The sequence below is a fragment of the Oreochromis aureus genome, linkage group 19 (genome assembly GCF_013358895.1).
Source record: "Oreochromis aureus strain Israel breed Guangdong linkage group 19, ZZ_aureus, whole genome shotgun sequence".
Taxonomy (NCBI): domain Eukaryota; kingdom Metazoa; phylum Chordata; class Actinopteri; order Cichliformes; family Cichlidae; genus Oreochromis; species Oreochromis aureus.
This window is the reverse complement of record NC_052960.1, coordinates 4,287,183-4,313,394: the sequence shown is the minus strand read 5'-3', so window position 1 is coordinate 4,313,394 and position 26,212 is coordinate 4,287,183. Positions and strand designations below refer to the sequence as shown.

Genomic DNA, 26,212 nt, shown 5'->3' with positions numbered 1-26,212 from the left:
TGACCAGCAGATTTTTCATTTGCAGTAACACGTGCATGAAAATTCAGCAGAGCATCACAAAATGCACGGGGGAGTGTCGGAAATGCACATCAGAGGAAGGCAATAAAGCTGATTTGGTGGTTAGCACCACTACCTCACAGCAAGTTCCTGGGTTTGAATGCACCGACTGGGGCCTTACAGTGCGAGTTGTGAGGCCTGCGAAAGACTGACCTCTCTGAGGTGTCCCCCACCCTCACCCTATGACAAGCTCCACCTCAACCACTACCCTGACCTGGATAAGCAGAAGAATATGGATGGATGGGTATTTATTTACAATATGAAAAATTTCCAGTCCTCTCTTTGCAATTTATTGCTATTTTGGCAGTTCTCTTTAGATAGCACTTTACTAAACTGTGACACCTCAGTGCAGTGTAGTGTCCTTATCAGCTGCTTCTGGGGGAACAAGGCAGTGATGGATATTTCAATGAATGACCCACGAGTTCAGTTACGCATGGCACACACTTTATTTTTATCTTGTTGCTTTGCTCTGGGTTTTATACTGTTTTTTTCATTGCATGTAATCAAAACTGCCCATATTTGATGCTCTCTCCTTTCACTCTGAACACCACAGGGATCACAGCAGAGATATTATCAGTGCTCTTTCTTGCTATAACCAATACTCATTTTGTTGTCAACACACATGTGGGTAAACACAGTGACTGGCACTTCACTCAGACTTACTGCGGACTTTCTGACAAATACAACGGAATAAAGATAAGCTAACACTTGTCTGTAGTGTTTCTAACTGTGGGGCACTTTTGATTAGAGAGCTGTGACACCACCATGTGACAAAACTGTGTCACTGCATGCTAAGCAATAATTACTCAAAATGACATTTAAATTAAAACACTTAATAATTTATAGAGATTTATCTTAGTTACTTAACATATAATCACACTAAAATATTATAAACTTTCTTTTAAATTATACAAAAAGAGACTTTTGCTTTTAAATTTACAGTAAAACTGCACATTTCTTTATTTTTCAGCTCATCCTTCCATTCACTGAAGTTTTTTCATCGTTATACACACCCTGCCCACACACACACCTGCACGCATACAAAAGTTTAGCTCTGCAGTTTGTGCTTCAGGTAGGTCAGTTGCTCCATGTTGATGGTGGAGCCACCGCATACAATCACCACCAGAGGGCCCAAGAGAGCTGGCAGACGGCCTAAAATGAGGAGAAGCAGTAACTGATGTAAGTCATTTCTCTGAACTGAGAAGGTCTCAACCGTCTCAGCCTGTATGAAGAAAACAGAAGGAAGGTGAGGACTTACCTTCATTTTGTAATCTGACTATGACACCGCTGTAGACAGCTGCCAGCGCTGCTCCACACGCCATCTCCACCAGCACGCGCTCCTCATCTGCAACCGGCGTACCATCACATTAACTCCGGTACAATTTCCACTTAGTTGTGGATAATTTTTCAAACATTTTCCACCATTTGGCAAAGCCACAAAGCAGCACGCTTAAAAGTTATTGATGAAAAAGTTTTGTCATGGCGTGAACATTGCCATAGTTACTGGAGGTAGAGGTATTCAGACCCTTCACCTAAATTCTTTGCATGCGTGAATCATTCAAAAAACAACTAAAGCTTTGTACAATTCACATTTCCTCTGTAGAAGCCAGTCAAGGTGGCTCGGGCATCTGGTTAGGATGCCTCCCGAGTTCCTCTCTTTGCAGGTGTCCAGTCACAGTAACTGGGAGGAGATCCCAGAGGAGACCCAGAAATGGCTAGAGAGACTATACATCTCATCTGGCCTGGGAATACCTCAGGATCTCCAGGAGGAATAGAAAGTGTTGCTAGTCTTTAAAGCCTAAACTGTCCTCTGAGTGGCTGGCCCATGCAAACAGAAGGTCTGACCAGCAGGTGGGTGGGGCTCCTGACTTCATACAGATATGAAGTTCAAATAAACCAGCAGCAAAACGTTTCTTAAAGTCTCAATGGAGAAGTGTTTATTCTGTTATAAAATGGTAAATTAGCACGTTTAGGGGCTTTTGTGACACTGCATCATTTTCTGAGGGAAATTTAGGCAGGATTTTACTGCAAACCACAGAGGCCAGGCTGCTCTGGAGGTAGCCAGATAAATCTGAGAAGATTAATGTGCGAGGGAAGAATTAAAAGTGTTGCTGCACAGATCTGTGTTCTTTAGTTACATATTTAAGTTTATAGTGCAAAGCAACCCTAGTCTAATATTTCACAAAGTGCTGTGCTATATAAGATTAGTATGTGTTTTGTTGTATTAGATAAATTAACTACAACTAATGTTGTTCAGTATAAGTTAATAATAAGTACCAACAAGTATAGTGCTTGAATAAATGTGCTAATAAATTACTGCCTTCCCAGGCTGTAGCTCTGTCATTAATCATTAGACTTTCTCTGCCCACAAGAATCCCACAAGAGGGCAGAAAATGGCTTCCAGAGGCCTGTATGGTTTGCAGTTAATTTCATTCATTCTGGGGCATAAAGACATGCTTGTCCAGCAGCTCAAAGTGAAGAAAAACATTGTACGGGGAAGCAAAACTGGTTATGAAAGCATTTATGTATAGGAAGTCTTTTACAGAGTAAAACCTTCTAATTTTCTGCAAAAACTCTTCTTTATACTCCTTATTATCAAAGTAACCGTGGAAGCCGGAGGTATTAGGACACACAGCATAGAAACAAAAGTCTACCATGCTGATTTGGACACCAACTTAATAGGATTTGGTGAGAATAAATGTGATGCAATATGAAGAAAACCAATTAAAGATTCATTAACTGACACTCATCACCAAGCTTAAAGGCAAATTCAGAGAAACACACTCACCCAGGAATGTTTGGATAGCGTGCAGAGCCTGCTGGTCGGTCACCAGCTCAGAGATGATCGTCAGCTCGCTGCTCTGGCTGTAGTCGAAGACTTGTTTACAGGCCGTCTTCGCTCCAAGACATTTAGCCTCGCTGTGGAGAGGCAGTAGGTGGGACGGATGAGGATACGTTCGAAACACTTCACTGCAAAAAACTTTGAAACTCCTTTAAACTCAAACCTGGTGATGTCATCTAAAGTGACCAACTTCCCCGCTTTAACTGCAGCATTGAAACAGTCTGCCCCCACCGTCTCCATCGCGACGATGGGCACGTCTGTCCAGCCCACATCCTTGAGGCCCTGGATGACCCCACACAGGAGGCCCCCTCCGCCCACAGACACCACCACAGCTCCGGGCTTCACGCTGGGACCCAGAGATGCAGTGACCTCTGCAATCATACTGGCGTGGCCTTTCCTGTATGGGTGAGTGTGTGGACACAGGTACAGTTTGAAAGTGAGTCGTTTTAAAGTGCTCTGTGCTTTAATGAGGAGGTTTTCTACCATAGCAAGGGGTGATCGAATGGAGGAACATAAGCAAGCCCTTCAGTTTCTGCCAGTTTGAGAGCCTCTGTGTTGGCATCATCCCACACCTGCAAAGATAAGAGTCTTAGTCTTCTTTAAAAAAGATAAAATAAATCTAAATTCTGGATTTTAAACCACCATATCAGTGAGCTTCACCTTGCCTACAATTTTGACAGTAGCACCCTGATCCTGGAGTCTCTGGACCACCAATGGAGGAGTGGAGGAGGGAACTATGATGGTAGCTGGCACGCCCATTTTTTGGGCTGCATATGCTGCAGCCATACCTGCATTACCACCTGAAAAAACACCACCTTCAATACTAAAGAAAAGCACTAACGACACTGAATTGTAATGAGAATATGATGTGTAACAGGACAGGGGTCACCTGAAGAGCAGACTACTCCTTTGGAGTGTCTGGCGAGCTGCAACGACACATTAAACAGTCACTGTCTGGCACTGTGGATCTGAAGGAAGGGAGCATGTGTGAGGGGGGCTGTAAAGATTCCCACCTGCTGGCAGAGGTGCCCGATGCCGCGGATCTTGAAGGAACCAGAGGGCTGTGTGTTCTCCATTTTTAGATAGACAGTGGTTCCCACCCTCTTGGACATGTTGATGCTCTCCAGCAGCGGTGTGTTCAGGTGGAAAACCTCTGCCATGGTGCACCTGGATGCCAATGAAAAAGAACCAGTAAAAGCTCCACAGAGTCCAAGTGGGTGGTAGAGTGGAAAAGTTCTTCATCTTTTATACACATTTTCATCTTCTGTTACGTTTATTGGTAGTCAGAGCATAACCATCACCAGCTCTCAGATTGCAGTGCTGAAGAAAGAGGAGAAACAAAGAAGTTGCCTCTGCAGAATTTGTATTAGTTTAAGACACTGAACTCTTATCGAGTCATTTTTCATTGGTAGACTGTCTTTCATGTGTAATTTCACTTTAATCTTTCTGATGTTTAAAATCAACTGTGGGCATCATATTTTATCAGTAACCGTGAGAATATCATCCCCCCCTCCTTCTCTGTCTCTTCTGTTTCTTACTGCACAAATCATTTCTCCCACTTTCCACCGAACTCTGTAAAACTACCATCCTTCACTTTCTTCCTTCCTTCCATTTTTTTGCCACCTTCAGTTTCTGCTTCTTTCCTGATAAAACCGAGTGTTAAATTATTTTCTTTGGCTTCCTTCGAAACCTAATCTGACATTTTCCACTGATACCAAATGTGCAAGGGCACATAAAAACACCCCAATGTGTGAATTCTTGAGTATTTCTCTGAAAGTGCCCCGTCTATTGCCTGAATAACTACACTGAACATGGGTTCGTTTTTAATAATAACTACTATCACCGTTTGAATTATGTGACCAAGCATGGGCAGTGCGGCTTTCAGCAATAAAATAAAATGTCCAAAGTGGAAAATCAGGTATTTATATTCTTCACTTTAATCTTCTGCGGCTCTCTTTAGGGGTCGCCACAGCGGATCACCTGCCTTCATCTCACGCCTTTTCTAGAACTATTTCACAATAAATAAATAATAAATAAATAAAATAATAATTTAAAAAAAGGTCAAGGGTCAAAACAAAACCAATGCAATTTAATAAAGAAAAATACTGAAAATATCTTTTTTGTTGCTAAAAGAATATTTTTGACATATAGTTCCCTTTGGGAAAGAAAAAAAATGTGTAATTGTTGATATAAATATTTGGGAGAAATCCAATCTTCTCGCCTCTGCGACAGCAAAACCTGTCTGCCAGCGGGACTTTATTAACACAACAAAGCAATAATTAACATAAAGCGTCCGAAATGCTACGTTGTACTTCGGGATATCAAATACAAACCATTATATAAACCTCTGACTTACGTTCGGTCACAATGTCTTCGTGAATGAGCCCCGCAACAAAAATTAATTAACTGTTTACTTCTGGAAAATGTATTACAGTTTCACCTGACGCTACAATGTGCTAGGAATGTAACACATTGTACCGGAAAAGCATCCAATAGTAACAAGACTACTTCCGGTCACTGCTTCAAAATAAAGGTAAGTGCTTCTGTTAAAACCAATGACTGAAGAAACTTAAAGTGAATTTACTGCTGGAAACAAGATTATATTACTTTTACCTAAAATAAACTTAAACTAAGCGTGAAAAAAGCATTTTAGTCAAATAAAATTACAAGATAACATAACTAAATAACATAATTTATCTAAAAAATGTCTTAACAATTCATCAGTTTCGCCAACTATGTCATCGCACCCACTCTAAGCCAGCTTTGGTACGCATGTAAACTGGGCTTTTACATGAGTACAAGTATGTGTGTTAGTAGTGTTTTGTAATTTTGTACAGTTCTGAACTCATCAAATAACGCCCATTTCACAATGAATACAATCTAAACTCCAACTAATAAAACTAACTGAAGTGAACAGTTTAACAATAAGAACTAAACTGGAAAACTGCCCACTAACTCTACTGATTTCGAACTAATACATTCCCAACAGATCGGTTTGCCAAGTGTTTTTATTTTGAAATTTCAAAATAAAAGGTTGGCAGTTTTCTGTAGTTCACCTGTAGGTAAGCATTAGAGTTTAGTTAAATTACATAACAAACTCCACAGTGTGATTGCATTTAGGATTTTAATCTAGAAAAAACTTACGAGTGAAGAGCTTTCTGTCGGTGCTGGCTCTCCTGAATGACCTTTGAACTTTAATTCCCCTCTAAAGTCCACGGTTTATTACTTGTGGCTTGTAATTATGTAAGTTCACGTGTGTCTGCCTGTAACTAACTGTTCCAGCTGTGCATTGTTTGAAAAAAAAAACGAGCTGAGTCATTGTTTTTTTTCTCTGTAGGGATTATAATTTCTTTATTAATATTGTACAGTAGCTGTATAGTTACAGTTTGCATATACACAAAGTGATGGTAAGCACTTCTTAGAACAATATCTCACTCTCACACCAAACATCACTCATCTTATTGCTTCATATTTTACACAGCACGTGCTGAAGGAAACGGCGCTTTATTTTGTGTCAAACCTTTCCTGTACATTAGGTGGCAGCAGTGAGCAGCACCAGCACTGACACATGAAAAGAAACAGGAGCAGCGTGTGCTAGTAATGAGGAAAATAATAATAGAAAGCAATGTTTTGTTTTAAATAAAGCAATATAAATCAGGGACTGTGACCACAGCAGCAGTGGAAGCAGTTCTTCCTCCACTAGCGGCTAATTTAGCCCCATTTTAACACTGACACAGGTTATCTTTCCCAGGCCAGAATTAGGCTGGGTTTGCCTTGAAGCCACCTTTCTGGGCAGCCACAGGAGCTTAACAGCAGATTGACGGAGTAGCTTTTAGTTGATGGGTTATTGTCAGTTTTACATGAGGGCTGGTATCTTTAGTCTGAAGAAAAATATGCAACAACTAGCAGCATTTTTTTTTTTACCTCCTCTAAATAAAAGTATCATCCATCCTTCACTTTCACACCCTTTTTCTCCTCTTTCTTGTTTTCCTTCCTCTTTTCCTCCTTTCTCCTCCTTTACCCTCAACAACCATTTTGGCAGTTGAACAAATGTACATGTGAGAATGTGCATTCATCCCATAATAGTTGACAAATGCTTGAATATCAGATTAGGAACTCAGAAACAGCCCATTATTCTGACTTGACTTCAAACCTTTTTGCTTCACCGTGCGTGGGTGGATGCAGATCCCAGCTTCCACGTGTCACAGTCTTGTGGTTGCACTTCCAACTCTTTTCCTCTGATTCATTTTCTGCCGAAACCCGACTCCCGTTAACGTTGCTTACTCTCCCCTCACTTTCCTCTTTCCAGCTCCACTTTCACATTTCACATCTCACACGTACTTTCAGCCTGTAAATTTACTGCATTTACAAATCTTCACGCCGTGCAGCGTGAAGGTGTCCACTGTAGCTGAGAAAGAGCGCATTCCTTTGCTATGTCGCTGATGAGGCTGGCATTATAAACATCCATCTGGGTGTTGTGTTTTTCTTTAAATTAACACAGTACAAAAATAAAGCGACATTTAAAGAATATTTAGAGAATATCAGACAGAGCTTTATAACTCCAAGCTCATGGTTTCATATTTTAAGCTGGGTGGAGCTTAAAAAAAGCTTAAATTGCTTTTTTAATGCTCTTTTTTTATTCAGCATCTCTCATGCAGCTGAACACTTTTGAGTTATGAATTTACGTCAGCTCTGCAACATCTCGGTGAAAATACACACTGCATCTATCACGATGTGGCTCTGTTGCATCCACACAAATAGAAGAAAGTGGCTCCATCTTTGTCCTCCCCTCATTCTGCTCCTTCTTCTGCCTTTTCTTTCCCGCATGCATGCCCCCTCTGCGAGCATGAGGCTCCTGATCTGGGCTTTATGCCAGTGAGCGTTGTCTGGGTTTGATCCTTGGATACAGCTGCAGAGAAAACAAGACAGACACAGAGAGCTAGAAAGAGCAAGCAAGGATGTAGGTGAGGTCACAACATCATGTCAACATGTTCTCAAGGCGCCTGAACATCTGAAGGCCAGCAGACTGAGGGGCATTGTGTGGGAAGAAGGTCTTCCTGCATTTGCATGTTTTCTGTGTGGCATAAACTGAACAGAAGATAGGACAGACAGGTACTTGACATAGTCTTGCTGCTCTTTTACACCATCTATGTTGGATGGGGCAAACTTTTCTGCAGTTAAATAGCTCAAAATCAGAAATCTCATCTTTTCTAAGCGTCCTTGCTGTCTTATATGCTAACATGAAGCCAGCCGCTTGAAACTTCAGAGCAGAATTTCAGTCAGCCCCAACCTTTGAATAAAACTGGGCTATTCTTTGAAATAAAATCCTTGTCAAACTTAAACCATTGTTCTAAAAATCTGACTTGGAACAAGTCGTCCACACTTCTGTTTTCTCTTGATCAATTTACTGCAACTCTGCTCTTTGTGGTTCACATGAAAAGTTTCTCTCTTGCCTCCCAGAGAGCAGCATCTCCACTTCCTACTTTCACATAAACCCTCATCTGGCTTCTCTCCACTGGCTCTCTGTATGTCTTAGAGTTGATTTTAAGATTTGCTGCTACATAGCACAACTGTTGCCACCATATGAATATGTTTACAGGCTTCGATCCTCAGCTGGGTCCTCCTAAAGTAAGGTGATCGTGTTTATATGATCAGGGTCACTCTACTCTGCCTGAGGAGATAAAACTCACAGTATCATCGACTCCTTTGAAGTCTTTCTCTCTCTTTTGTTCTTATCCCTCTTTTTGTCCTTGAGTTGTACCTGTTCTTATACTAATGTCTAACTTTCTCACTGTAACATTTTCAGAGTTGCTGTTTTGGTTTTGGTTCTCTCACCCCCAGCAGATTCCTGGGCACGTATCCCTCGCGGTCATTCAGGCGCGCCCACCACCACTCTGTCTCAGTGTCGTCATGGCGACGCACCACAGTGATAGCATCACCTTCGCTGAAGGAGAGCTCATCAGACTGCTGGGCTGTGTAGTCCCACAGGGCATAGACTAAACCTTTGTTCATCACACCCAACTTTTCTTGCACACCTGCGAGAGACACAACGATGACTTTAGACGTTTACTTGTGCGATGATGGTAATTCAGATGAGTGCGTCTGTATCTTCCTACCGTAAAGGAACTGGGAACACTGGGTGTAGCCCTCTTCCATTTCTTCACATTTGTCCGCAGCTGTTTCCACGTCACTGATCGTTGTGGCAAAAATGGCCGCCCCTGACTCCACCAACATCTTACAGAGGTGGACGCTGTTACATGAAGCTGCACAGTGCAGCGGGGTCCTGCGAAGGCAACAACATTAAATGGGACCTTGCATGCTAGTTTACAACTCCATGTTTCATTCTTTTGCTCTGTTATAGGAGATCAAAATAAAACCTAATTTTTTTGCATTGATCGCCTGTCAGCTCAGTGTCAGACTATGCCGAATGTCCCTGCCGTCACTTTGACTGCACCGCCTCACGTATACGCGAGGAAGAAAAAAAGTAAATTTGATGATATGTTATGTTACTGTAATCGCAATAAAGATCTTTCGTATGTGACAACCCAAAAGGAAAAGCAGAGTCAGCTGAGCATTTTAGTCGCCTTAACCCTTAACTTAATCAAATTTTGTATGACTGGCACAGTTTGTGACTTAACAACAACAAGTAAAAGCTGTTAGCGTAGCAGATACCAAACTGCTGTCCCTTTGCTGTTAGCTTCCTTCACAAATAGATCCACCCATAGGTGGGTCTGATCCAGCTTTATTAGCCAGTATTGGGCTCATAAATTCCCCTTATTATTAGGGCTATCCCCTCTTTTTGATATTATGTAAAAGTAGAAAAAACTGCATATACCAAGCATTTAGAGCAGTATCTGAAACTTTACCTGAGTTTAATATGAGCATCGCAATTGGGTCAGTATATGCAGTCCTATGAAAAATGAGGTACACCATTACCGTTTCCATAGGAATCAGGAGGGTAAGTGTAAGCACCTTTATAAAAACAGAAGTTTTGGTAGTTTGTTATTCTCAAGCATTCAGGTGTGTTATCACAATCTACTCAGGAATTGTTTTGTTTGGAAGTGTTGCCAAGAGAAAGCCTCTTCTTTATAAAGCTAATAGCATGGCTTAGGTCTGCAAAGATTCCAGACGCCAGCATATCAGCACAAACTCCTCGTACCAGTTCTCAAGCACGGTGGTGGAAGGATGATGATTTGGGCACCTTGTAGGCATTGAGTCGCCACTTCTGTATACCAAAGTATTCTAGAGTCAAATGTGACAGATAAAGCTTGACTGAAACTAGGTCATGCAGCGGGATGATGATCATAAGCACAGCAGGAAATCTACAACAGCTGCAATGGCCCATTCAAAGTCCAGACCTCCAAAAAAGGTTGGGTTAAATTTCCTCCACACTGATGTGAGAGAGTGATGAAATCCTACAGAAAATGATTTCTCCAAGTTACTTAGTTTAACTGCTATAGGTGGTTCTGCAAGCCACTGAATCGTGGGCTATATTTTTTCACAGCACTGCGCACATTCCATGTGAGAGGAAATAAAGAAAAGGATTAGGTCCTCCTTCAACATGAATATTTCTCTTTTTACCAAAGTTCATTCACTTCCAATCAAAGAAAGAAAAAAAAGATGTTCCTGTAATGTACTTTAAAACAACTACAGTTTAAATTAAACTGACCATGAAGGAGTCAAACGCATCAGTAATTAAATCAAGTAACTTGTGGATACAGACCCTAATTGCATATGCTAATCTCCTCCTTCAATACTGCTAAGGCAGCTGAGTCAAAATGAAATTGGAGTCAATTATCTCTGCTACTGCTGCCTCTGAGCCGAGCTCCAGCATCGCCACCACAAAGCGTGCTCATTACTCAAACTCTCTCAAGTCCTTCATACAGCCGCTGCTCTGTTATTAGTCTCTGTATTACTGCATGATGCACAGACCGAATGAAGGCACTGACCATCCGTCACTGTCGGCTGCGTTCACGTTAACTCCAAAGTCCAGCAGGAACTTCACAATATGGTGATGACCAGCGCAGACGGCATTATGAAGAGGTGTTATGCCTTCGTCGTTGGGCATACTGGGGTTTTCCACCTGAAATAAAAAGAGATGCGTATAAAGAAATATTAGACTTGAAGAACGCCGGAATAAGTTATTAGCTGCTCACCTCCACAACGGTGATATCAGCCTGGAGAAGCTGAGAATGATCTCAGTGCAAAAGTCAGGAAACAACATGTTTTGAGCAGGTTGAAAACTGTTGAGTCTCACAGCCTCAGAGTGTAATACTATCAAACTGAGCTTGTCGTGGATCTGACTGTTTCCTTGAGAACATTAACTTCAGTTTGAAGCCTAAGAAGTCAGTAAGGACTCTCTTCTCCCGTGAGTGATGGCAGGGTTTCCATCGAAAGATGTAAGGCTCTGTTTTCTCTGCTGCTATAAAGTGCATCCCCGACTATAACTTGTACAGTTCCCTGCTGAGACTTCGTCTCTACCGGCACAGATTAAAGGGAAGTATTGTCAGGAAGGTACTGAAAATGCTTTAAAACTGCCTGGTAAATGGCAAATTTGTTGCAGCAGTCTGCATGTGGGTGTAATTACTGGCATGTAAAAATATTACACTGTTGCATAACCCAATGTTTTTTTTAATGCAACACAGAAAAGCAACCTTTACAAGTGTAACCACATTGTGTGATGATTTTCAGCTCTGCTTAAAAGCTATCTCAAAATCTGAAGGCTCTGCAGAAGTTTCCCTTGTCTTCTAAAAAGGCCAACTTTCCATAGTTGACCAGCTGCTACCTCGCACTTCAGAGACTATTTGTTCAACAGGACTAAACAAAATATCATTAGGACAATTTCTGAGTTCAAATGCACTGGTTATTTTTTCAGGTTTACTGTTGTATGACACAAGATTTTTGTGGTTTAGGTCATTCTCCAGATGCAGATCATATCTCTCTTGATGATAACCACCAACGACGTATCTCAAGCCTTGTCACTCATTCTGACACATTTCAGTGTCTTCACTACAATAAGTTTCTTCTTCTGCTCTCAGCCGGATGCTGGGTATCGGCTTCTGGCCCAAATCCTAAATGATAGCGATCCATTTCTGTCTCATCGGTGTTCCAACCTGATCACAGTCTGTGTGCTTCTGCTTTTTAATCACTGACCACATGAAAAATGTCCTCAAAGACCTGTCTTGATGCCTGCTCATTCATCCAGGTAAGAGCATCATCCAAACCGACGACCAAACTGAGGTCACTTTGATGAGTGATGAAACCAAAACAGTGCTTTCAGATGTCTGTGAGTCAGTTTTCTTGTTTTAGCTTCAGCGTTTAGGAATCATTTGGAACTATGGTTGATGTAGTTATAGAAATAAACTACATTTAACTTAATTTTACCTTTGCAAAAACAACAGAGTAATCTTTGCAAGTATGAAAAGTGAGACTGTGTTATACGAGCACTATAATTGCACAACATCATGTTCTGATTTACCTCATATATGATTCTCTGCACCAGGTCAAACTCTCCCTCCAGTGACGCATCCAGCAGAAGAGCCAGAGGGTTAAACTTGACTCTCAGGCCGTGACCCGTTCGCTCTGATGACGGCTTCTTCAGATTGGTTCGCTTTACCTGCAGCAAACAGCGTGAGAGAAACGGGAAAGGAAATGAACCTGGTGTATTGTTGTGTGACAGAAGCCCAGGTTTAATGTGTATGCTTTGTGTCGTTTTATACATACCTTAGGCAGAGTGGGCGGGGCAGGAGGAGATGGTGAAGGAGAGATGTGGCCAACTGAGTTTTGAGCAGGACTAGAGCCTCTCTGGTTGTTATTATTTTGGTCCTCTGGTCTCTCAGGTGCAGGAATCGGGCTTGATTGGGTCGATGGTGAGACACCGTTGCCAGTCTCTGCCGCTGCTGTTGTCTCTTTGGATAATTCTGTTGCAACTGTGGGAGGAGACGAACGGCGGGAATCTGAATTCAGGTTTTGGGCTTCACTCTCCGCGGCTGCTGCAGCGACCTGTTTATCTCCAGGTTCTACGTTTCCATTAGCTGAATGAATGTTGTCCATATCTCCCAAAAGGCAGTCAGGTTGGTAGAAAGTGTTGCCTGGAATAAAAAAAGAAACTTAAATCTATATCTATTTAGGCACACAGATATCACGTGACCATCACATGTCGGTGTCTTACCTGAGCTTCCCTCCATGCCTCCTGCTAATGTGTTGAACCTGCAAAAAAACGGCAAAAACAAATTACATTTTTCTGTTTTGATTCTGTTTCTGAAAGTTTTTTGCTTGTCCTGGTCCAGTTAAACATGTGGTAGCGCCAACCTCTGGTAGAGCAGTTTTTGGATGTTTGGCCCCTGAGGGCCTTCAGGTTCAGTGATCGAGCTCCGTTTCTTGAGGGGCCGCGGCGCGTTGCTGAAGCGTCGGCGGAGAACCTCCAGGTCTGCATCACTCTGGTATCGGAGCTGAGAGTGGGCTGTGGGGGACAAAGCTTTAAAGCTACTTTCTTCTTTTGTCATTTGTTCTTTGTAAAATGTATTTTTTTCTGCTCCTGTTTCCGAGATTGTATCTTTTATCTTTTGCTAAAATTCCCAAAAGCTCTTCAGGATAATGTGATCTATGACTGATAAGCACACTACGATAACGTAATGAGAACTTTCTTTAAGACTTACAGTATAAAAAGATCTAAATGTAATATTCTGGGATTTAAAAATCTAGTCCTGTTTTTAGTATTTCCTTTTAATGATTTCCAAGGTGTGGGCTACAATTCAAGTGGGCCAAGAGAGATTGATTTTTTAAATGTCTTTTTTTAACATGTTCTCGCATCTTATTTTTGTCATCAGGGGACAAAAGTAAAGTACAAAAAGATCTAAATGTATCATTGGAAAAACAAAGAATGAAATATATTTTATTTGGCTCACGTGATTAAAGGTTTGGGTGTGTTTCAGGAGATTTGGAAACAGGCTGCAGTTTGGCTGATTTAGCTCTTTCTAAGGAATGTCCTCTGACTTAATTCTAGGGCTGCTCCCAGGAAATCAACGCTTGACTGCACAACTGACTAAGATTCATAACATTTGTGGTTAAATGATGAAGGAGGCTGGAACTTGCTTTAGTAAGAATAAAAAGCTAATAAGAAGAGTATCACTCAAAGAGACCAGTGAAGACACGGGAAATTTATGAACCTATGAGAGCAAGTAATATTTCTGCAGCCAGTGTGACTGAGTGACTGGGTTACTGTAATAAACTATAAAGTGTGTAGACATGCATTTCAGAGTAACACCCAAACAGAAAATAAACAAATGCATTTTTTATAGTTCAAAGAGCGTTAATTTATAGGCTTCTTTTGCATATCTAGATTGCTTGAAATGCACTTTTTCAATCCTTAGTTTAGTACAAGCAGGTTTATATCTACAAAGTTTGGCCTAAAATGTGACAGTGCATTAAGTGCTGCTCCATCATCTGCCTCCATCCTATCCCTGGCTATCATCTGTCACACCAACCCTCTGCATGTCCTCTTTCATTACATCTGTGAATCTTTTCTCTGGTCTTTCTCGTTTCCTCCTGTCTGGCAGCTCCAGCGTTCAGCATCCTTTATCACTCTTCTTAATTTAACATGAAATGTGTTTTCTGGTATTAAACACATACACGAAGTAGAAACATTTGAACAAAGAAAGTTCACATTTATTGGTGACTGGTTGCACCTACCAACTGGGGTGAGCTTAGTGGGACTGAGGGGACGAGGGATGTTGTCCACACTGGGTGGAGGTTGAATTTGGCCCTCGCCGCTCTCTCCTCCTTCTCCTTTTCCTCCATCTTTATCTGGAGCTTCCTCCCCTGATACTTTTACTCCTCCTCCTCCCCCCTGCAGGAAAGAGACAGGGGATGGAGAAGTGGAGGAGGAGGGGAGGATGGGTTTACCGTAGACTGTGGAGAGACAGGAAAAAGGATGGGTTATGATTTGTTTTCACCTGCAGACACTGTCAAACTGTCTAAACAGGTAATTGCTGTTTAATCACCTGCTTTGACAGTAGCCCTGTTGCTCAGAGATCCATAGTTTTTGGCCTGAGGCTGCTGGAGGTACATGCTGTAGATGGAGCTGCTGTTCATAGTAGCAGGGCCCTTCCTGGGGGACTGTGGCCTGGAGGGATGGTCCGGGACGTAGGGACGTACGGCCACCGCTGGAGGGGGATCTGTCCGCTCTGTTTGTGGGGACAGTGGGGAGGGCTGGGAGGTGGTGGCAGAACCTAAGCGCAGAAACAGAAAAACAAAGTTATACCTTCAACAGGACTGAAAGAAGAAGAAGATAAGCTTTTATTTTAATAAATAAAACTTTTTATTACCTTGGCTTGAGTTAGGAGGGACAGAAATACGTTGCTGTATTTGCTGTGAAGAGCAGGATGATGAATGGGGGGATGAGGCGGCACCGGATCGAGGCCAACCCAGTGTACCAGGGGCAGAACGAGGCAGGGAGCTCGTGGCGCAGTGATGCGCAGCTGCCTGGTGGGTGGCACTGGGGTACGTACCATAACCAGAGGGAAGCTGGTGGGAGGGAGACACAGATATGAAGTATAACTGCATAACCTATTCTTTTTTCTTCTTACACAAAAACATTCAGGATTGCTTTCCATGGAGATTTTCCTCCTTAGACAGTTTGAGTTGAAAAGTTCACACCATCACTTCACTGCTAAGCAGAAGCCTCAAGCGTGCCTTAATGCCTCTATAACATCGCTTACAGTGCAATAAATCACTTATTATGGTCACAGAATTCATGAGAATAGCTAATATAACTGAGAATTACAACAGTACCTGTTCTGGACTGTTGGTCCTCCAGTCTGGTACGCTCTTAGTGATAGTTGGCCACGGTGCTTCATTGGCTGAAGGGAGAAAGCGGCAGAGAGTCAGAGAGCCGAGGAAGGGATCAAAACAGGAAAGGAAATTAAAGTGAGAAAGAAGCAAATAAATCCAAATGGAAAAGACAGATGAAAAAAGATACTATGAATGGTTAAGTAACTAAAAAATTGATTGGTTAAAGGGAGTGTATATAATGTGTATATGTTACATATACATGTATATTTTAATGCTGCTAAAATAGCATACACAGAGCATGTCTGTAGTTTACTCAGCAACATAAATCCAAGTGGACAATGCACTGATTCCCAACCAGGCGTACTCCAGGCGCTTACACCTTTCACTTTTCAAGAGTTAAAATTTGCAATTAAATTAAAAAGAAAAAAAGAAAAAATGGGTTCTTAGCAAGAAAAGGTGAGAAAATTAAGAATGAATGGTTGAAAAGGACATCTAAAATAACATCCATCCATCCATCCATCCATCCATCTTCATCCGCTTTATCCGAGGCCGGGTCGCGGGGGCAGCAGCCTAAGCAGAGAAGCCCAGACCTCCCTCTCCCCAGCCACCTCCTCCAGCTTATCCGGGGAACACCAAAGCGTTCCCAGGCCAGCCGAGAGATATAATCTCTCCAGCGTGTCCTGGGTCTGCCCGGGGCCTCCTCCGGTGGGACATGCCCGAACACCTCACCCAGGAGGTGCCCAGGAGGCATCCTTGTCAGATGCCCGAACCACCTCAACTGGCTCCTTTCGATGTGGAGGAGCAGCGGCTCTACTCTGAGCCCCTCCCGGATGGCCGAACTTCTCACCCTATCTCTAAGGGAGAGGCCAGCCACCCTTCGGAGGAAGCTCATTTCTGCCGCTTGTATCCGCGATCTCGTTCTTTCGGTCACTACCCACAGCTCGTGGCCATAGGTGAGGGTAGGGACGTAAATCGACCGGTAAATTGAGAGCTTCGCTTTTACACTCAGCTCCCTCTTCACCACGACGGACCGGTGCAGCGTCCGCATCACTGCAGCCGCAGCACCAATCCGTCTGTCGATCTCCGGCTCCCTTCTCCCATCACTCGCGAACAAGACCCCGAGATACTTGAACTCCTCCACTTGGGGCAGGAACTCATCCCGACCGGAGTGGGCACTCCACCCTTTTCGGCTGAGAACCATGGCCTCAGATTTGGAGGTGCTGATCCTCATTCCCGCTGCTTCACACTCGGCTGCGAACCGTTCCAGTCTGCGAGCTGGAGGCCTTCACCGATGAAGCCAACAGAACCACATCATCCGCAAAAGCAGAGATGAGATTCTGAGGCCACCGGCGAAAGCCCTCCGCCACTTGGCTGCACCTAGAAATCCTGTCCATAAAAATTATGAACAGAACCGGTGACAAAGGGCAGCCCTGGCGGAGCCCATCACCCACCGAACGAGTCCGACTTATTGCCGGCAATGCGAACCAAACTCTTGCAACGGTTGTATAGGGATCGAATGGCCCGTAGCAATGGGCCAGACACCCCATACTCCCATAACACCTCCCACAGGACACCCGAGGGACACGGTCGAATGCCTTCTCCAAGTCCACAAAACACATGTAGACTGGTTGGGCAAACTCCCATGCACCCTCGAGTATCCTTGAGAGGATAAAGAGCTGGTCCAGTGTTCCGCGACCAGGACGAAAACCGCATTGTTCCTCCTGTATCCGAGGTTCGACTAGCGGACGAACTCTCCTTTCCAGCACCCTGGCATAGACTTTCCCAGGGAGGCTGAGGAGTGTGATCCCCTGTGGTTGGAACACACCTCCGGTCTCCCTTCTTAAAGATGGGGACCACCACCCGGTCTGCCAGTCCAGGGTACTGCCCCTGATCTCCACGCAACATTGTAGAGGCGTGTCAACCAGGACAGCCCTACAACGTCCAGAGCCTTCAGGAACTCGGGCGGACCTCATCAACACTAGGGGCTCTGCCACCAAGGAGTTGTTTAACTGCCTCAGTGACCTCTCCCGGAAATTGGCGGGTCATTCCCTCATCCCCAGACTCTGCTTCCTCCTCGGAAGACATGTCAGTGGGATTAAGGAGGTCCTCGAAGTATTCCTTCCACCGCCTGACAATTTTCTCAGTCGACGTCAGCAGCGCTCCGCCAGCACTATACACAGTGCAGGTAGAGCACCGCTTTCCCCTCCTGAGACGCCTGACGGTTTGCCAGAATCTCTTGAGGCAGTCCGAAAGTCTTTTTCATGGCCTCTCCGAACTCCTCCCACACCCGAGTTTTTGCTTCAGCCACTGCCCGAGCCGCATTCCGCTTGGCCTGTCGATACCTGTCGGCTGCTTCCGGAGTCCCACAGGCTAACCAAGCCCGATGGGACTCCTTCTTCAGCCTGGTGGCTCCCTTCACCTCTGGTGTCCACCATTTGGTTCGGGGGTTACCACCACGGCAGGCACCAACCACCTTGCAGCCGCAGCTCACTGCAGCAGCCCGGCAATGGAGACGCTGAACATGGTCCATTCGGACTCAATGTCCCCAGTCTCCCTCGGAATGCTGTTGAAGCTCTGCCGGAGGTGTGCGTTGAAGATCTCACGGACTGGGGCCTCTGCTAGACGTTCCCAGCACACCCTCACTACACGTTTAGGTGCACCGGGTCTGTCCAGCGTCCTCCCCGCCACCTGATCCAACTCACCACCAGGTGGTGATCAGTTGACAGCTCAGCCCCTCTCTTTACCCGAGTGTCCAGAACATATGGTCGCAGGTCTGGTGATACGATTACAAAATCGATCATCGACCTGTGGCCTAGAGCATCCTGGTGCCACGTGCACTTATGGACACTCTTATGTTCGAACAAGGTGTTCGTTATGGCCAAACTGTGATTTGCACAGAAGTCCAATAACAAAACACCGCTCGGTTCAGATCAGGGAGGCCGTTCCTCCCAATCACGCCCCTCAGGTCTCGCTGTTGTTACCCACATGAGCATTGAAGTCTCCCAGCAGGACAACAGAGTCTCCAGATGGGGCACCTTCCAGCACCCCAGGGACTCTAAGAAGGCTGGGTACTCTGAACTGCCACTCGGCGCATAAGCGCAGATGACAGTCAGGACCCGTTCCCCGACCCTAAGGCGCAGGGAACAAACCCTCTCATCCACCGGAAAAACCCCAACGTACCAGCAGCAAGCCGAGGGATATTAGAATACCCACCCCAGCCCGCCGCCTCTCACCAGGGGCAACTCCAGACTGAGACAGAGTCCAGCCCCTCTCCAGGAGACTGGTTCCAGAGCCCAAGCCATGTGTAGAGGTGAGCCCGACTATATCTAGCCGGTACCTCTCAACCTCACGCACTAACTCAGGCTCCTTCCCCACCAGAGAGGTGACATTCCATGTCCCTATTGCCAGTCTTGGCAGCCGGGATCAGTCCGCCAGGGCCTTACGCTCCTGGCCGCCGCCCAGCACACAATGCACCCGACCCCTATGGCGCCTCCTGCGGGTGGTGGGTCTGCGGGAGGATGGGCCCATGTCTCCTCTTCGGGCTGTGCCCGGCCGGGCCCCATGGACTAAGGCCCGCCACCAGACGCTTCGCCTCGGGCACCCTCCCCGGGCCTGGCTCCAGGGCGGGGCCCCGGTAACCCTATCCCGGGCAGGGTAAACTGTTCCCTCGATATTCTCTTCATAAGGGTTCATAACAATACTAAATAAAGGTAACTCATCAATACTTAACCAATATAATGTAAGTTGTAATAACGCACAGTGACTGACAATAGCAGTCACAGAAAATGACTCGTGGCTGCTGTTAAACTATTTTTACTAGAAGAATAAAACCTCTAAAAAAAACAGGAAGCTGCTACAATGAAGGTTTAAAACAGAACAAAACTCTACAATGTGGAGTTTAACTCAGCCTCTGTCTCTGCAGAGGTGTTGTTACATAATAAACTGGCTCAGTTCAGTGCTCCAGAGTCACAGTAGTAAATCTTCAGCCACTGTTGTCTGTGACAGCTAAGGTCAACAGCCTCGCTCAGTGCTTTGGAATTTCATGGCAACTTGGCCACACCCTTGAAGACATTTAACAGGAAATAGCTTTGTGAAGAAGTCAGGTGATCTTCCAAGGTATTGCAGAAGTGGAGGAGAAATGACTGATGGAGATTCGGCATCAAAGCCGTGGTGCTAAAATGGCTAAATAAGTGGTGCTTATTAAGATTCCACATAATGTTAAACTCCAGCATCCATTTCCAAACTGTTACCTAACCATTTCGCCCAGTCACGTCACAGTCCTGGCTCATACCAGACTAATACTGATTAACTCTTCAACCCAGGAGCCACGCAGTCTGTACAGTAAGTAGTGCTGTGAAACCTGTTGGCTGCTTTAACCTGCTGACCTCAGGAAGAAAACAGTCAGACAGGAAACAAGCAGTCAGTTCTGTGAGAGGTGGAAACTTGGCCGCCTGCCCCTGAGAGCCCAGATTAGAAGCAGTCACTCAGTGTTATAGAGGAAAGACAGTTTACAGCACTAGCACAGTCACGGTACGTCCTGGTGCAAACGACAAACGGGGTCATGCAGGAAAGCGTTTCCGCCTCATCACCACTCAAGTCTCTTTAGTTCGCCATTTTTGAGCGTTTGAGTTTGATATTCTGTCTGTAAAATATGATGTTGCAACAATCAGCTGCTTAGCTTATCATGTAAGCCACAGCATTTAATGCAAACAAATGATTAAATGCAGTGCTCTGCTGAGAAATCTCTCCTCCTGGCTTTGACGTAGACAACAGCCCAGCTCTGAGACTGTATCTGAACAGCGTGATGGTGGCTCTGTGGTTCCAGGCAGACCATCCTGTGAGCTCCAGTTTCTCTCTCCATTGAAAATTTAATGGTGTGAGGATGCTTTCACAAGAGAGATTTCACTTCCTGTTTAAATTAAGGTTTGACTGAAAAACTGGATGCTCATACAGTAATGAAATCAATAGGCACACATGCTAAAGCATAACCTGATTTATAGTCTATTTTTCTTTAAATGCAAACATGTTTTACAAGATAAAATCATTTTGTATTAAAAACAGACAAAACTGCAAAAGTAAAAGAGAATTCATGACAATGTTTTTCAAACGTGAAGCATAGTTTTGATTTTCTTTTGCTGGTTCAGTGAATTTTGGTCAGAGAGTGACGAAACCTGCTGTTTCAGAATCTGTGAGATGTTGAGTTTCAGCCCTGACGGCGTGTCTGTGTCCATGGACGTGCCGTCAGGTCAACGATCCGCGCTTTGTGTTTACATCTTTTTTGCGGAATCCGTTTATCTGCTCTTTAATCGTTTTGCTGGTTGTTGAAATAGTTTTGTGAGCTTTAACCTAAGATTCTGGCATTTCTGGCAAAATACATTTATATTCAAAAATCGATTCAGGATTTAATGAATCAATATCGCATTTTTCCAAACTAAAATCGATTTGAATCGGAAAAAAATCGATTTTTTAAACCCATCCCTATTATTGAGGTCATAAATAAGAGAGGATCGCGATCATTTTCTCTCAGACTTTTGAGCCCGTTCTCACTCCCGAGGCGTAACATCCTGATGTTTTGTCACGTCCCGCGGCGTTCCTGAGGAACGCCAAAGGTGACCTTCCACGTTGTTATGGTACGCGGCGGGTTCCAGCCCTGTATTGCAGCCCTAAACCTAACCTTATCCCTAAGCCTAACCATAACCTTATTTGTAACCTTAACCATAACCTTACGCCTAACCATAACCTTATACCTAACCTTAACCAGCACTTTAATGACGTGAAATAGTGTTTTCCCAAGCGATTTTAAGGGAAAGAGCGAAGATGTGTAGATTGAGTCCAAACAGTTCTCATGTGTCCGCAGTTTTCCGATGTCCTCATGTAGGAACGCGTTGGGTGCCCGAAAACGTAATATGTTGACGATTTGTCACCTAGTGTAAAATGTTACGCTTTGGGAGTGAGAACGTGTTGGACTTTTATATAATCTGACTTCTATTTACAACCGGAGGAGTCGCCATGGCCATGAATAAAACTGCAGTTTTAAAACTTTTCAGAGCCAGAGTCAACAGCCACCTTTTACATACAGTCACACTACAAAAACTGCTTACAAATGGTCTCGTGTAATGAGAAGGAACTGAAGGAGTTCACCAGAAACAGATCCGACTGAGCATCTTCCACCCAACCATCAGGATGCACAACAGAAAGGCGGTGGCTTTAGATCCAAATATAAAATTATTATAAAAAGTTGTGTAATAAATATCCATCGTTTCAGCACTTTCTAGCAAATATGGGCCAGTTTTGTTCAACATATTTTAAACAAATAAATGATTCCTTGCTTTGCTTCTTTTTTTTTGTTCTGGACTAATCTCCTCGATGACATCACCCTCTCACCTAAAACCTCTTGTTATCCGACTCCCTCACACACTCATCACACATAGTATAGATAGCTACCATTCAGGCTTTCTCTCATTCATGTGCTATGGCCCCCTGCCCAGTAGACTGTTGATTTGATTTACAACTACAAATTTTCCGCATTACATAAGCAGCGACATTAATAGAACTGTGGCATTTGCTTTGGGATTCAAGCACACAATGGGTGTTGAAACAAAGCTGGTTCAAGACTCTTCATTTTACTTCAGTGTAAGTGAAAAAAATAGATATCAGCAGTTTAAATTGTGTTTTTCCACACTGTGTAGGAAGACATGGCGGAATAAATAAACTTGAGTCTAAAGCCAGACTTTGGTTTATTTTCTGAGGCTGTGCTTCTTAACCCTGAGCAGCTGTTGGCTATCAGATGGCATGTCTGCGCCCTTGTACACTCGACCTTTACAATTTAGGGTCGTTTTGAGCAGCTGATTCAATTATGTTTTGTCTCTTTACCATCTGGTCTGCATAGCAGTTTAAACACGAGTGTGCTCGGTTTGAATGCATCCACCCTGGGAGTCAGATTAAGAAAATGTGTGCTGTGAATGCCGTTTTCTATTTTGGGTCTTTGCAGCTGGCTCCAAAAGTGAGTCAGTCCCTATAAACTCCCATGTTAAAATGTTCAAGTTTACAGCAGAAATAAACACGTTTAGAACCACATACACAGAAATTTTAAGCTCTCTGTATTAAATTTCCCCTTCATGACAATAAAGGAGGTCAATTTTTAGTAAATTCAGTTCCTTAAACTGAACTGCTCAACTACATCTGTGGCATTTTGGAACATACTGGAATCTTTTTTAAATCCATTATCTGATAATGACAGTGATCGCTATGTAGTCTGCTGGACTAACCTCCTAATTAACTTGCACTAATTAGCAGGAATACAGTCTATGATAACGGCTCATGAACATGTCTTTCTGACACACACACACACACACACACACACACACACACACACACACACACACACACACCTTGGACAGAAAAATAACTTGCTGGACTGGGATGGTTTATAAATCGAATAAAACATCTTGCTCTGAATGAGCACCATCACTGGATCTTTCTAAATAGTGTCATACCTAGTGTCATACCTAGATTTATTTCCCACATATTCAAGCTTTAATTTGAAACCTCTGACCTGATTTGAACCGATTTAACGAATCTTATGTGCCTTGTGTATGAGGAGCTGTAAACAAAATCTCAGTCCCCTACCTGCAAAACTGTGTTTTCTACAAGGCTCCAAATCTGCTGTCTCAGATCACACGTCTGACATTAACTTTCTATGTCAACTCAAGCTGCGTGTCTCCAGTTACTCTCAAGAGCTGCAACCCGACCTCCATAGAGGCCACATTTACAGAGCCATACTACCAAATATTCACCCTAAAAAACTCGCACAAGTAGTTTCTAGATAACAGAATGTTTAAACGTCCACTCAAAAAATCTATTAAGAAGTGAATCTTTCCCATGGTCATCCCATTCTTTGAGAACGACTCAATTTTTTTTTCCACATAAACATGTGGTGCTATGTTGAAACAATATTATAACCTATAAACATCTAAGTTTCACTAATATCCCATACCCTGTTTTGATACTTTACATTTGGATTTGTATGAGGTGACTTTTGGCAACTGAGCAACTTGTTTTTTGTATAAAAATGAGGAGTTAAGGCTCAAGGTGCTGCTAGTATTGTGCTATCACCAATAAACCCAACGGTGAGTAAGTTTGTTTAGTGGTTTCTCCTGGACTCACTGTTACTGTCGCCCCCCTGAGGGGACAGAGGCCCCTCCCACCGCTCAGTGGGCTCTGACAGGACGATGTCTAAATCTGACTCTTTCCATTGGCTGGGAGGCTTCCTGATGGCACTCCTCTCTCCCTCTGTAAGGCCACACCCACCACCACAGACAACACCAACCACGAGACAGCAACCAAACAACAGCACAGACGTAAACATCACCACCATGACATCAGAATGACGAAAACAACAGCGAGACCCACACCAGCACCACAACACGTTACAAAACAGCAATCACAGAACCACCACATTAAATCATTGAACATTGGAGAGAACACCAACACCGACAGAGAAGGGGAAGAGGAAAAAAAACAGGACAGGAGAAAGAAATGGAAGGAGAGCAAGTTAGAGGTCAGACGGCAATAAAGACAAACCAAGTCTGGTAAAGCACGGAGACTTAAAATGAAAAAAACAAAACATCCACCAACCTGAGAGGGAGCGAATATGGCTGAGAGGGGTGGGTTTGGGCGGTGGGTCAGCTGGGAGCGGGTACCCTGGCTCTTGTCTCCCCTCGGATGGAACCTGGATGTAGGGGCAGACAGCTGCCACTCGACCCGAAACTCCAGCACCAGGGTGGGAAGAGCTTTGAGGGGAGGACAGAGTGCCTCCATTCATACGACTCAACTGAAGTGGACACACACAGACACCCAGAATGAGACTCATATTACATGATAAAAGAAACAGACCAGACTTTTTTTTTTGCGCACTGCACCTCTGCTCTCTTCTTATGCAGGCGTTCTCTCAGGTCACCGATTCGTTGATCCATCACGGTCACCTGGGCGTTCCTCTTGTTCAGCAGCTCCTTATTCTGGGCCAACTTGCTGCTCTGCTCCAGATTGTGCCGGTTACGAGCCTGAAAAAAATTATTTTTACTCACATTTGTGACTTTTGACACCGAAAGCAGGCAGGAGAAGGAGGTATCCCACTAAACACCAATCTTTTTTTCTGCAACATTTTATTATGTTTTTGATTGGTTATAAAATAGCTGTGATCAGACAAGCCACAGGATATCCACTGTAGGTACCCAAACTAGTATTACCTCATGGCATTTACATAGTGTTTATGGCATTGCTTGTTTGCATGAACGTCTAGACAGTTAAAACATATTGTTCCCACATGCTTAGATGGCGTGGTGGTGCAGCGGAGGTGTTGGTAGATAATGAGGAAGAACAGGTGTCCTTTATCTTTCCAACCAGATTGAGACAAACATTTACTACACATCTCTTTAATTAGCCGTAAAGACTGCTTGGCAAAGGCCAAGTGTTTGCTCGGGGTATAGTTTACCTGCAGCTCCTGGTAAAGTTTCCTCAGCTCCAGAGCTGCAGGGCCTGAAAGAGGCGATCCTTTATGACCAGTGCCTGCACCCTGGGGTCCCGTGGGTGCCCCATGACCTGGTGCACCAGAGTGTAGCTGCAGGCGCCCTCTCCTCAAATCCTCCAGCTGCTGAGTCAACTGTTAGACCAAAATTAAATACATATATGTGCACATATATCTTATCAAATGAAATCTGCTTCAAAGTTTATAGAAACCAAATGAATTTTCGTACCTGGTCGACTCTGATCACCGCAGACTGCAGCTCCGCCTGCTTCTCCTGAAACAGGCTGCTCACATGGTCAATCTCTGCAGCTGCACACAGAGAGCAGGAAGTCAGATTGAAATTACATCGCTGCTATTCTCTGTAGTTATTAATATTTTAGTGCTCACATTCTACAGAAATGCATATAAACACCGAACACACTGTAAGTCATGAGTAAACGGTCAAAAAAAATCCCTCAGGCTGCAGCATCAAGGTTATATGAGATCGAATTCATGGTCTTTTAATATGCACTCGTTTACTTCAGGGCCTGTAATCCACAGTCACCAACTCTACAGTGTTACAGAGTGTTTAGGCTTACAGAGGTTTCCGTTGATCAGTTTGCTGTAGTCGACTTGGCCTCTCATGGCTCGGATCTTCTTCAGCTTTGCTTCCTGAGTCTCCACTCGCTCTTTGAGCCGCTGCAGCTTCTCAGCTTCAGACTGAAAAAGAGAAGTCAGCGTTTAAAATGGTTAAAAACTCCCCATGCACTCAGGTGGTGGCAGTTCCAGTCATTTAGGTATACTGAAAGGATACCTGCTCTGTAATTTAACTAAACTGTGACCCAAGATGCAGAAAAATACACGTTTTAGTTGATTATGTACTGTCTCAGTTTCAGGAATAAATGGCTACAACGTGTTTAATTTGAAGATGCTCAAATGAATTCTGAAGGTTATCCAATGAAAGCGTAGGTATTTGCTTTACTTGGAAAAGACTTGCAGACAGCAGTAATCAACAG

The 26,212-nt window shown here is 43.9% G+C and overlaps 2 protein-coding genes across 7 annotated transcripts in view; both read right to left on the bottom strand.

Moving 5' to 3' along the window:
* Positions 1–479: 479 nt before the first annotated feature.
* On the bottom strand, positions 480–6,165 carry sdsl (serine dehydratase-like). Of its 2 annotated transcripts, none has more exons than XM_039603469.1 (9): positions 6,044–6,165; positions 3,913–4,066; positions 3,789–3,825; positions 3,560–3,699; positions 3,383–3,471; positions 3,063–3,296; positions 2,846–2,976; positions 1,316–1,402; positions 480–1,209 (listed from the first exon to the last, which is right to left on the bottom strand). In XM_039603469.1, the coding sequence occupies exons 2-9, from the start codon at positions 4,057–4,059 to the stop codon at positions 1,106–1,108; spliced, it is 969 nt and encodes a 322-aa protein (XP_039459403.1). In that variant the 5' UTR covers positions 4,060–4,066; positions 6,044–6,165; the 3' UTR covers positions 480–1,105. The 2 variants fall into 2 exon arrangements, with proteins under 2 accessions (XP_039459403.1, XP_031583928.1); XM_031728068.2 differs by lacking the exon at positions 6,044–6,165 and adding an exon at positions 5,256–5,408.
* A 59-nt stretch (positions 6,166–6,224) lies between these two features.
* The window catches only part of LOC116311097 (apoptosis-stimulating of p53 protein 1-like), a 59,591-nt gene continuing 39,603 nt past the window's right edge, over positions 6,225–26,212 (bottom strand). For 2 of the 5 annotated variants that reach the window (XM_039603468.1, XM_039603467.1), the window contains 18 exons: positions 25,796–25,916; positions 25,447–25,526; positions 25,185–25,352; positions 24,613–24,753; positions 24,329–24,524; positions 23,858–23,983; positions 15,692–15,759; positions 15,226–15,424; positions 14,902–15,129; positions 14,591–14,809; positions 13,211–13,361; positions 13,071–13,108; positions 12,623–12,990; positions 12,378–12,515; positions 10,849–10,982; positions 9,016–9,182; positions 8,735–8,934; positions 6,227–7,808 (listed from right to left, as the gene is read on the bottom strand). In XM_039603468.1, the coding sequence (XP_039459402.1) occupies positions 7,767–7,808; positions 8,735–8,934; positions 9,016–9,182; positions 10,849–10,982; positions 12,378–12,515; positions 12,623–12,990; positions 13,071–13,108; positions 13,211–13,361; positions 14,591–14,809; positions 14,902–15,129; positions 15,226–15,424; positions 15,692–15,759; positions 23,858–23,983; positions 24,329–24,524; positions 24,613–24,753; positions 25,185–25,352; positions 25,447–25,526; positions 25,796–25,916 (2,784 nt within the window). In that variant the 3' untranslated portion in view covers positions 6,227–7,766. Of the gene's footprint in view, positions 7,809–8,734; positions 8,935–9,015; positions 9,183–10,848; positions 10,983–12,377; positions 12,516–12,622; positions 12,991–13,070; positions 13,109–13,210; positions 13,362–14,590; positions 14,810–14,901; positions 15,130–15,225; positions 15,425–15,691; positions 15,760–23,857; positions 23,984–24,328; positions 24,525–24,612; positions 24,754–25,184; positions 25,353–25,446; positions 25,527–25,795; positions 25,917–26,212 lie in introns of all 5 variants that reach the window. The other 3 variants (XM_031728126.2, XM_031728125.2, XM_039603466.1) reach the window with 3 other exon arrangements.

What these genes read in the sequence shown, in the direction of transcription:
- sdsl (XM_039603469.1), bottom strand. Translation starts at nt 4,059, where the DNA reads ATGGCAGAGGTTTTCCACCTGAACACACCGCTGCTGGAGAGCATCAAC. An exon ending in CTGTCAAAATTGTAGGCAAG is followed by an intron (nt 3,472 to 3,559) that starts GTGAAGCTCACT and finishes TTATCTTTGCAG; the next exon opens with GTGTGGGATGATGCCAACAC. An exon ending in CGCTATCCAAACATTCCTGG is followed by an intron (nt 1,403 to 2,845) that starts GTGAGTGTGTTT and finishes CGCCGGTTGCAG; the next exon opens with ATGAGGAGCGCGTGCTGGTG.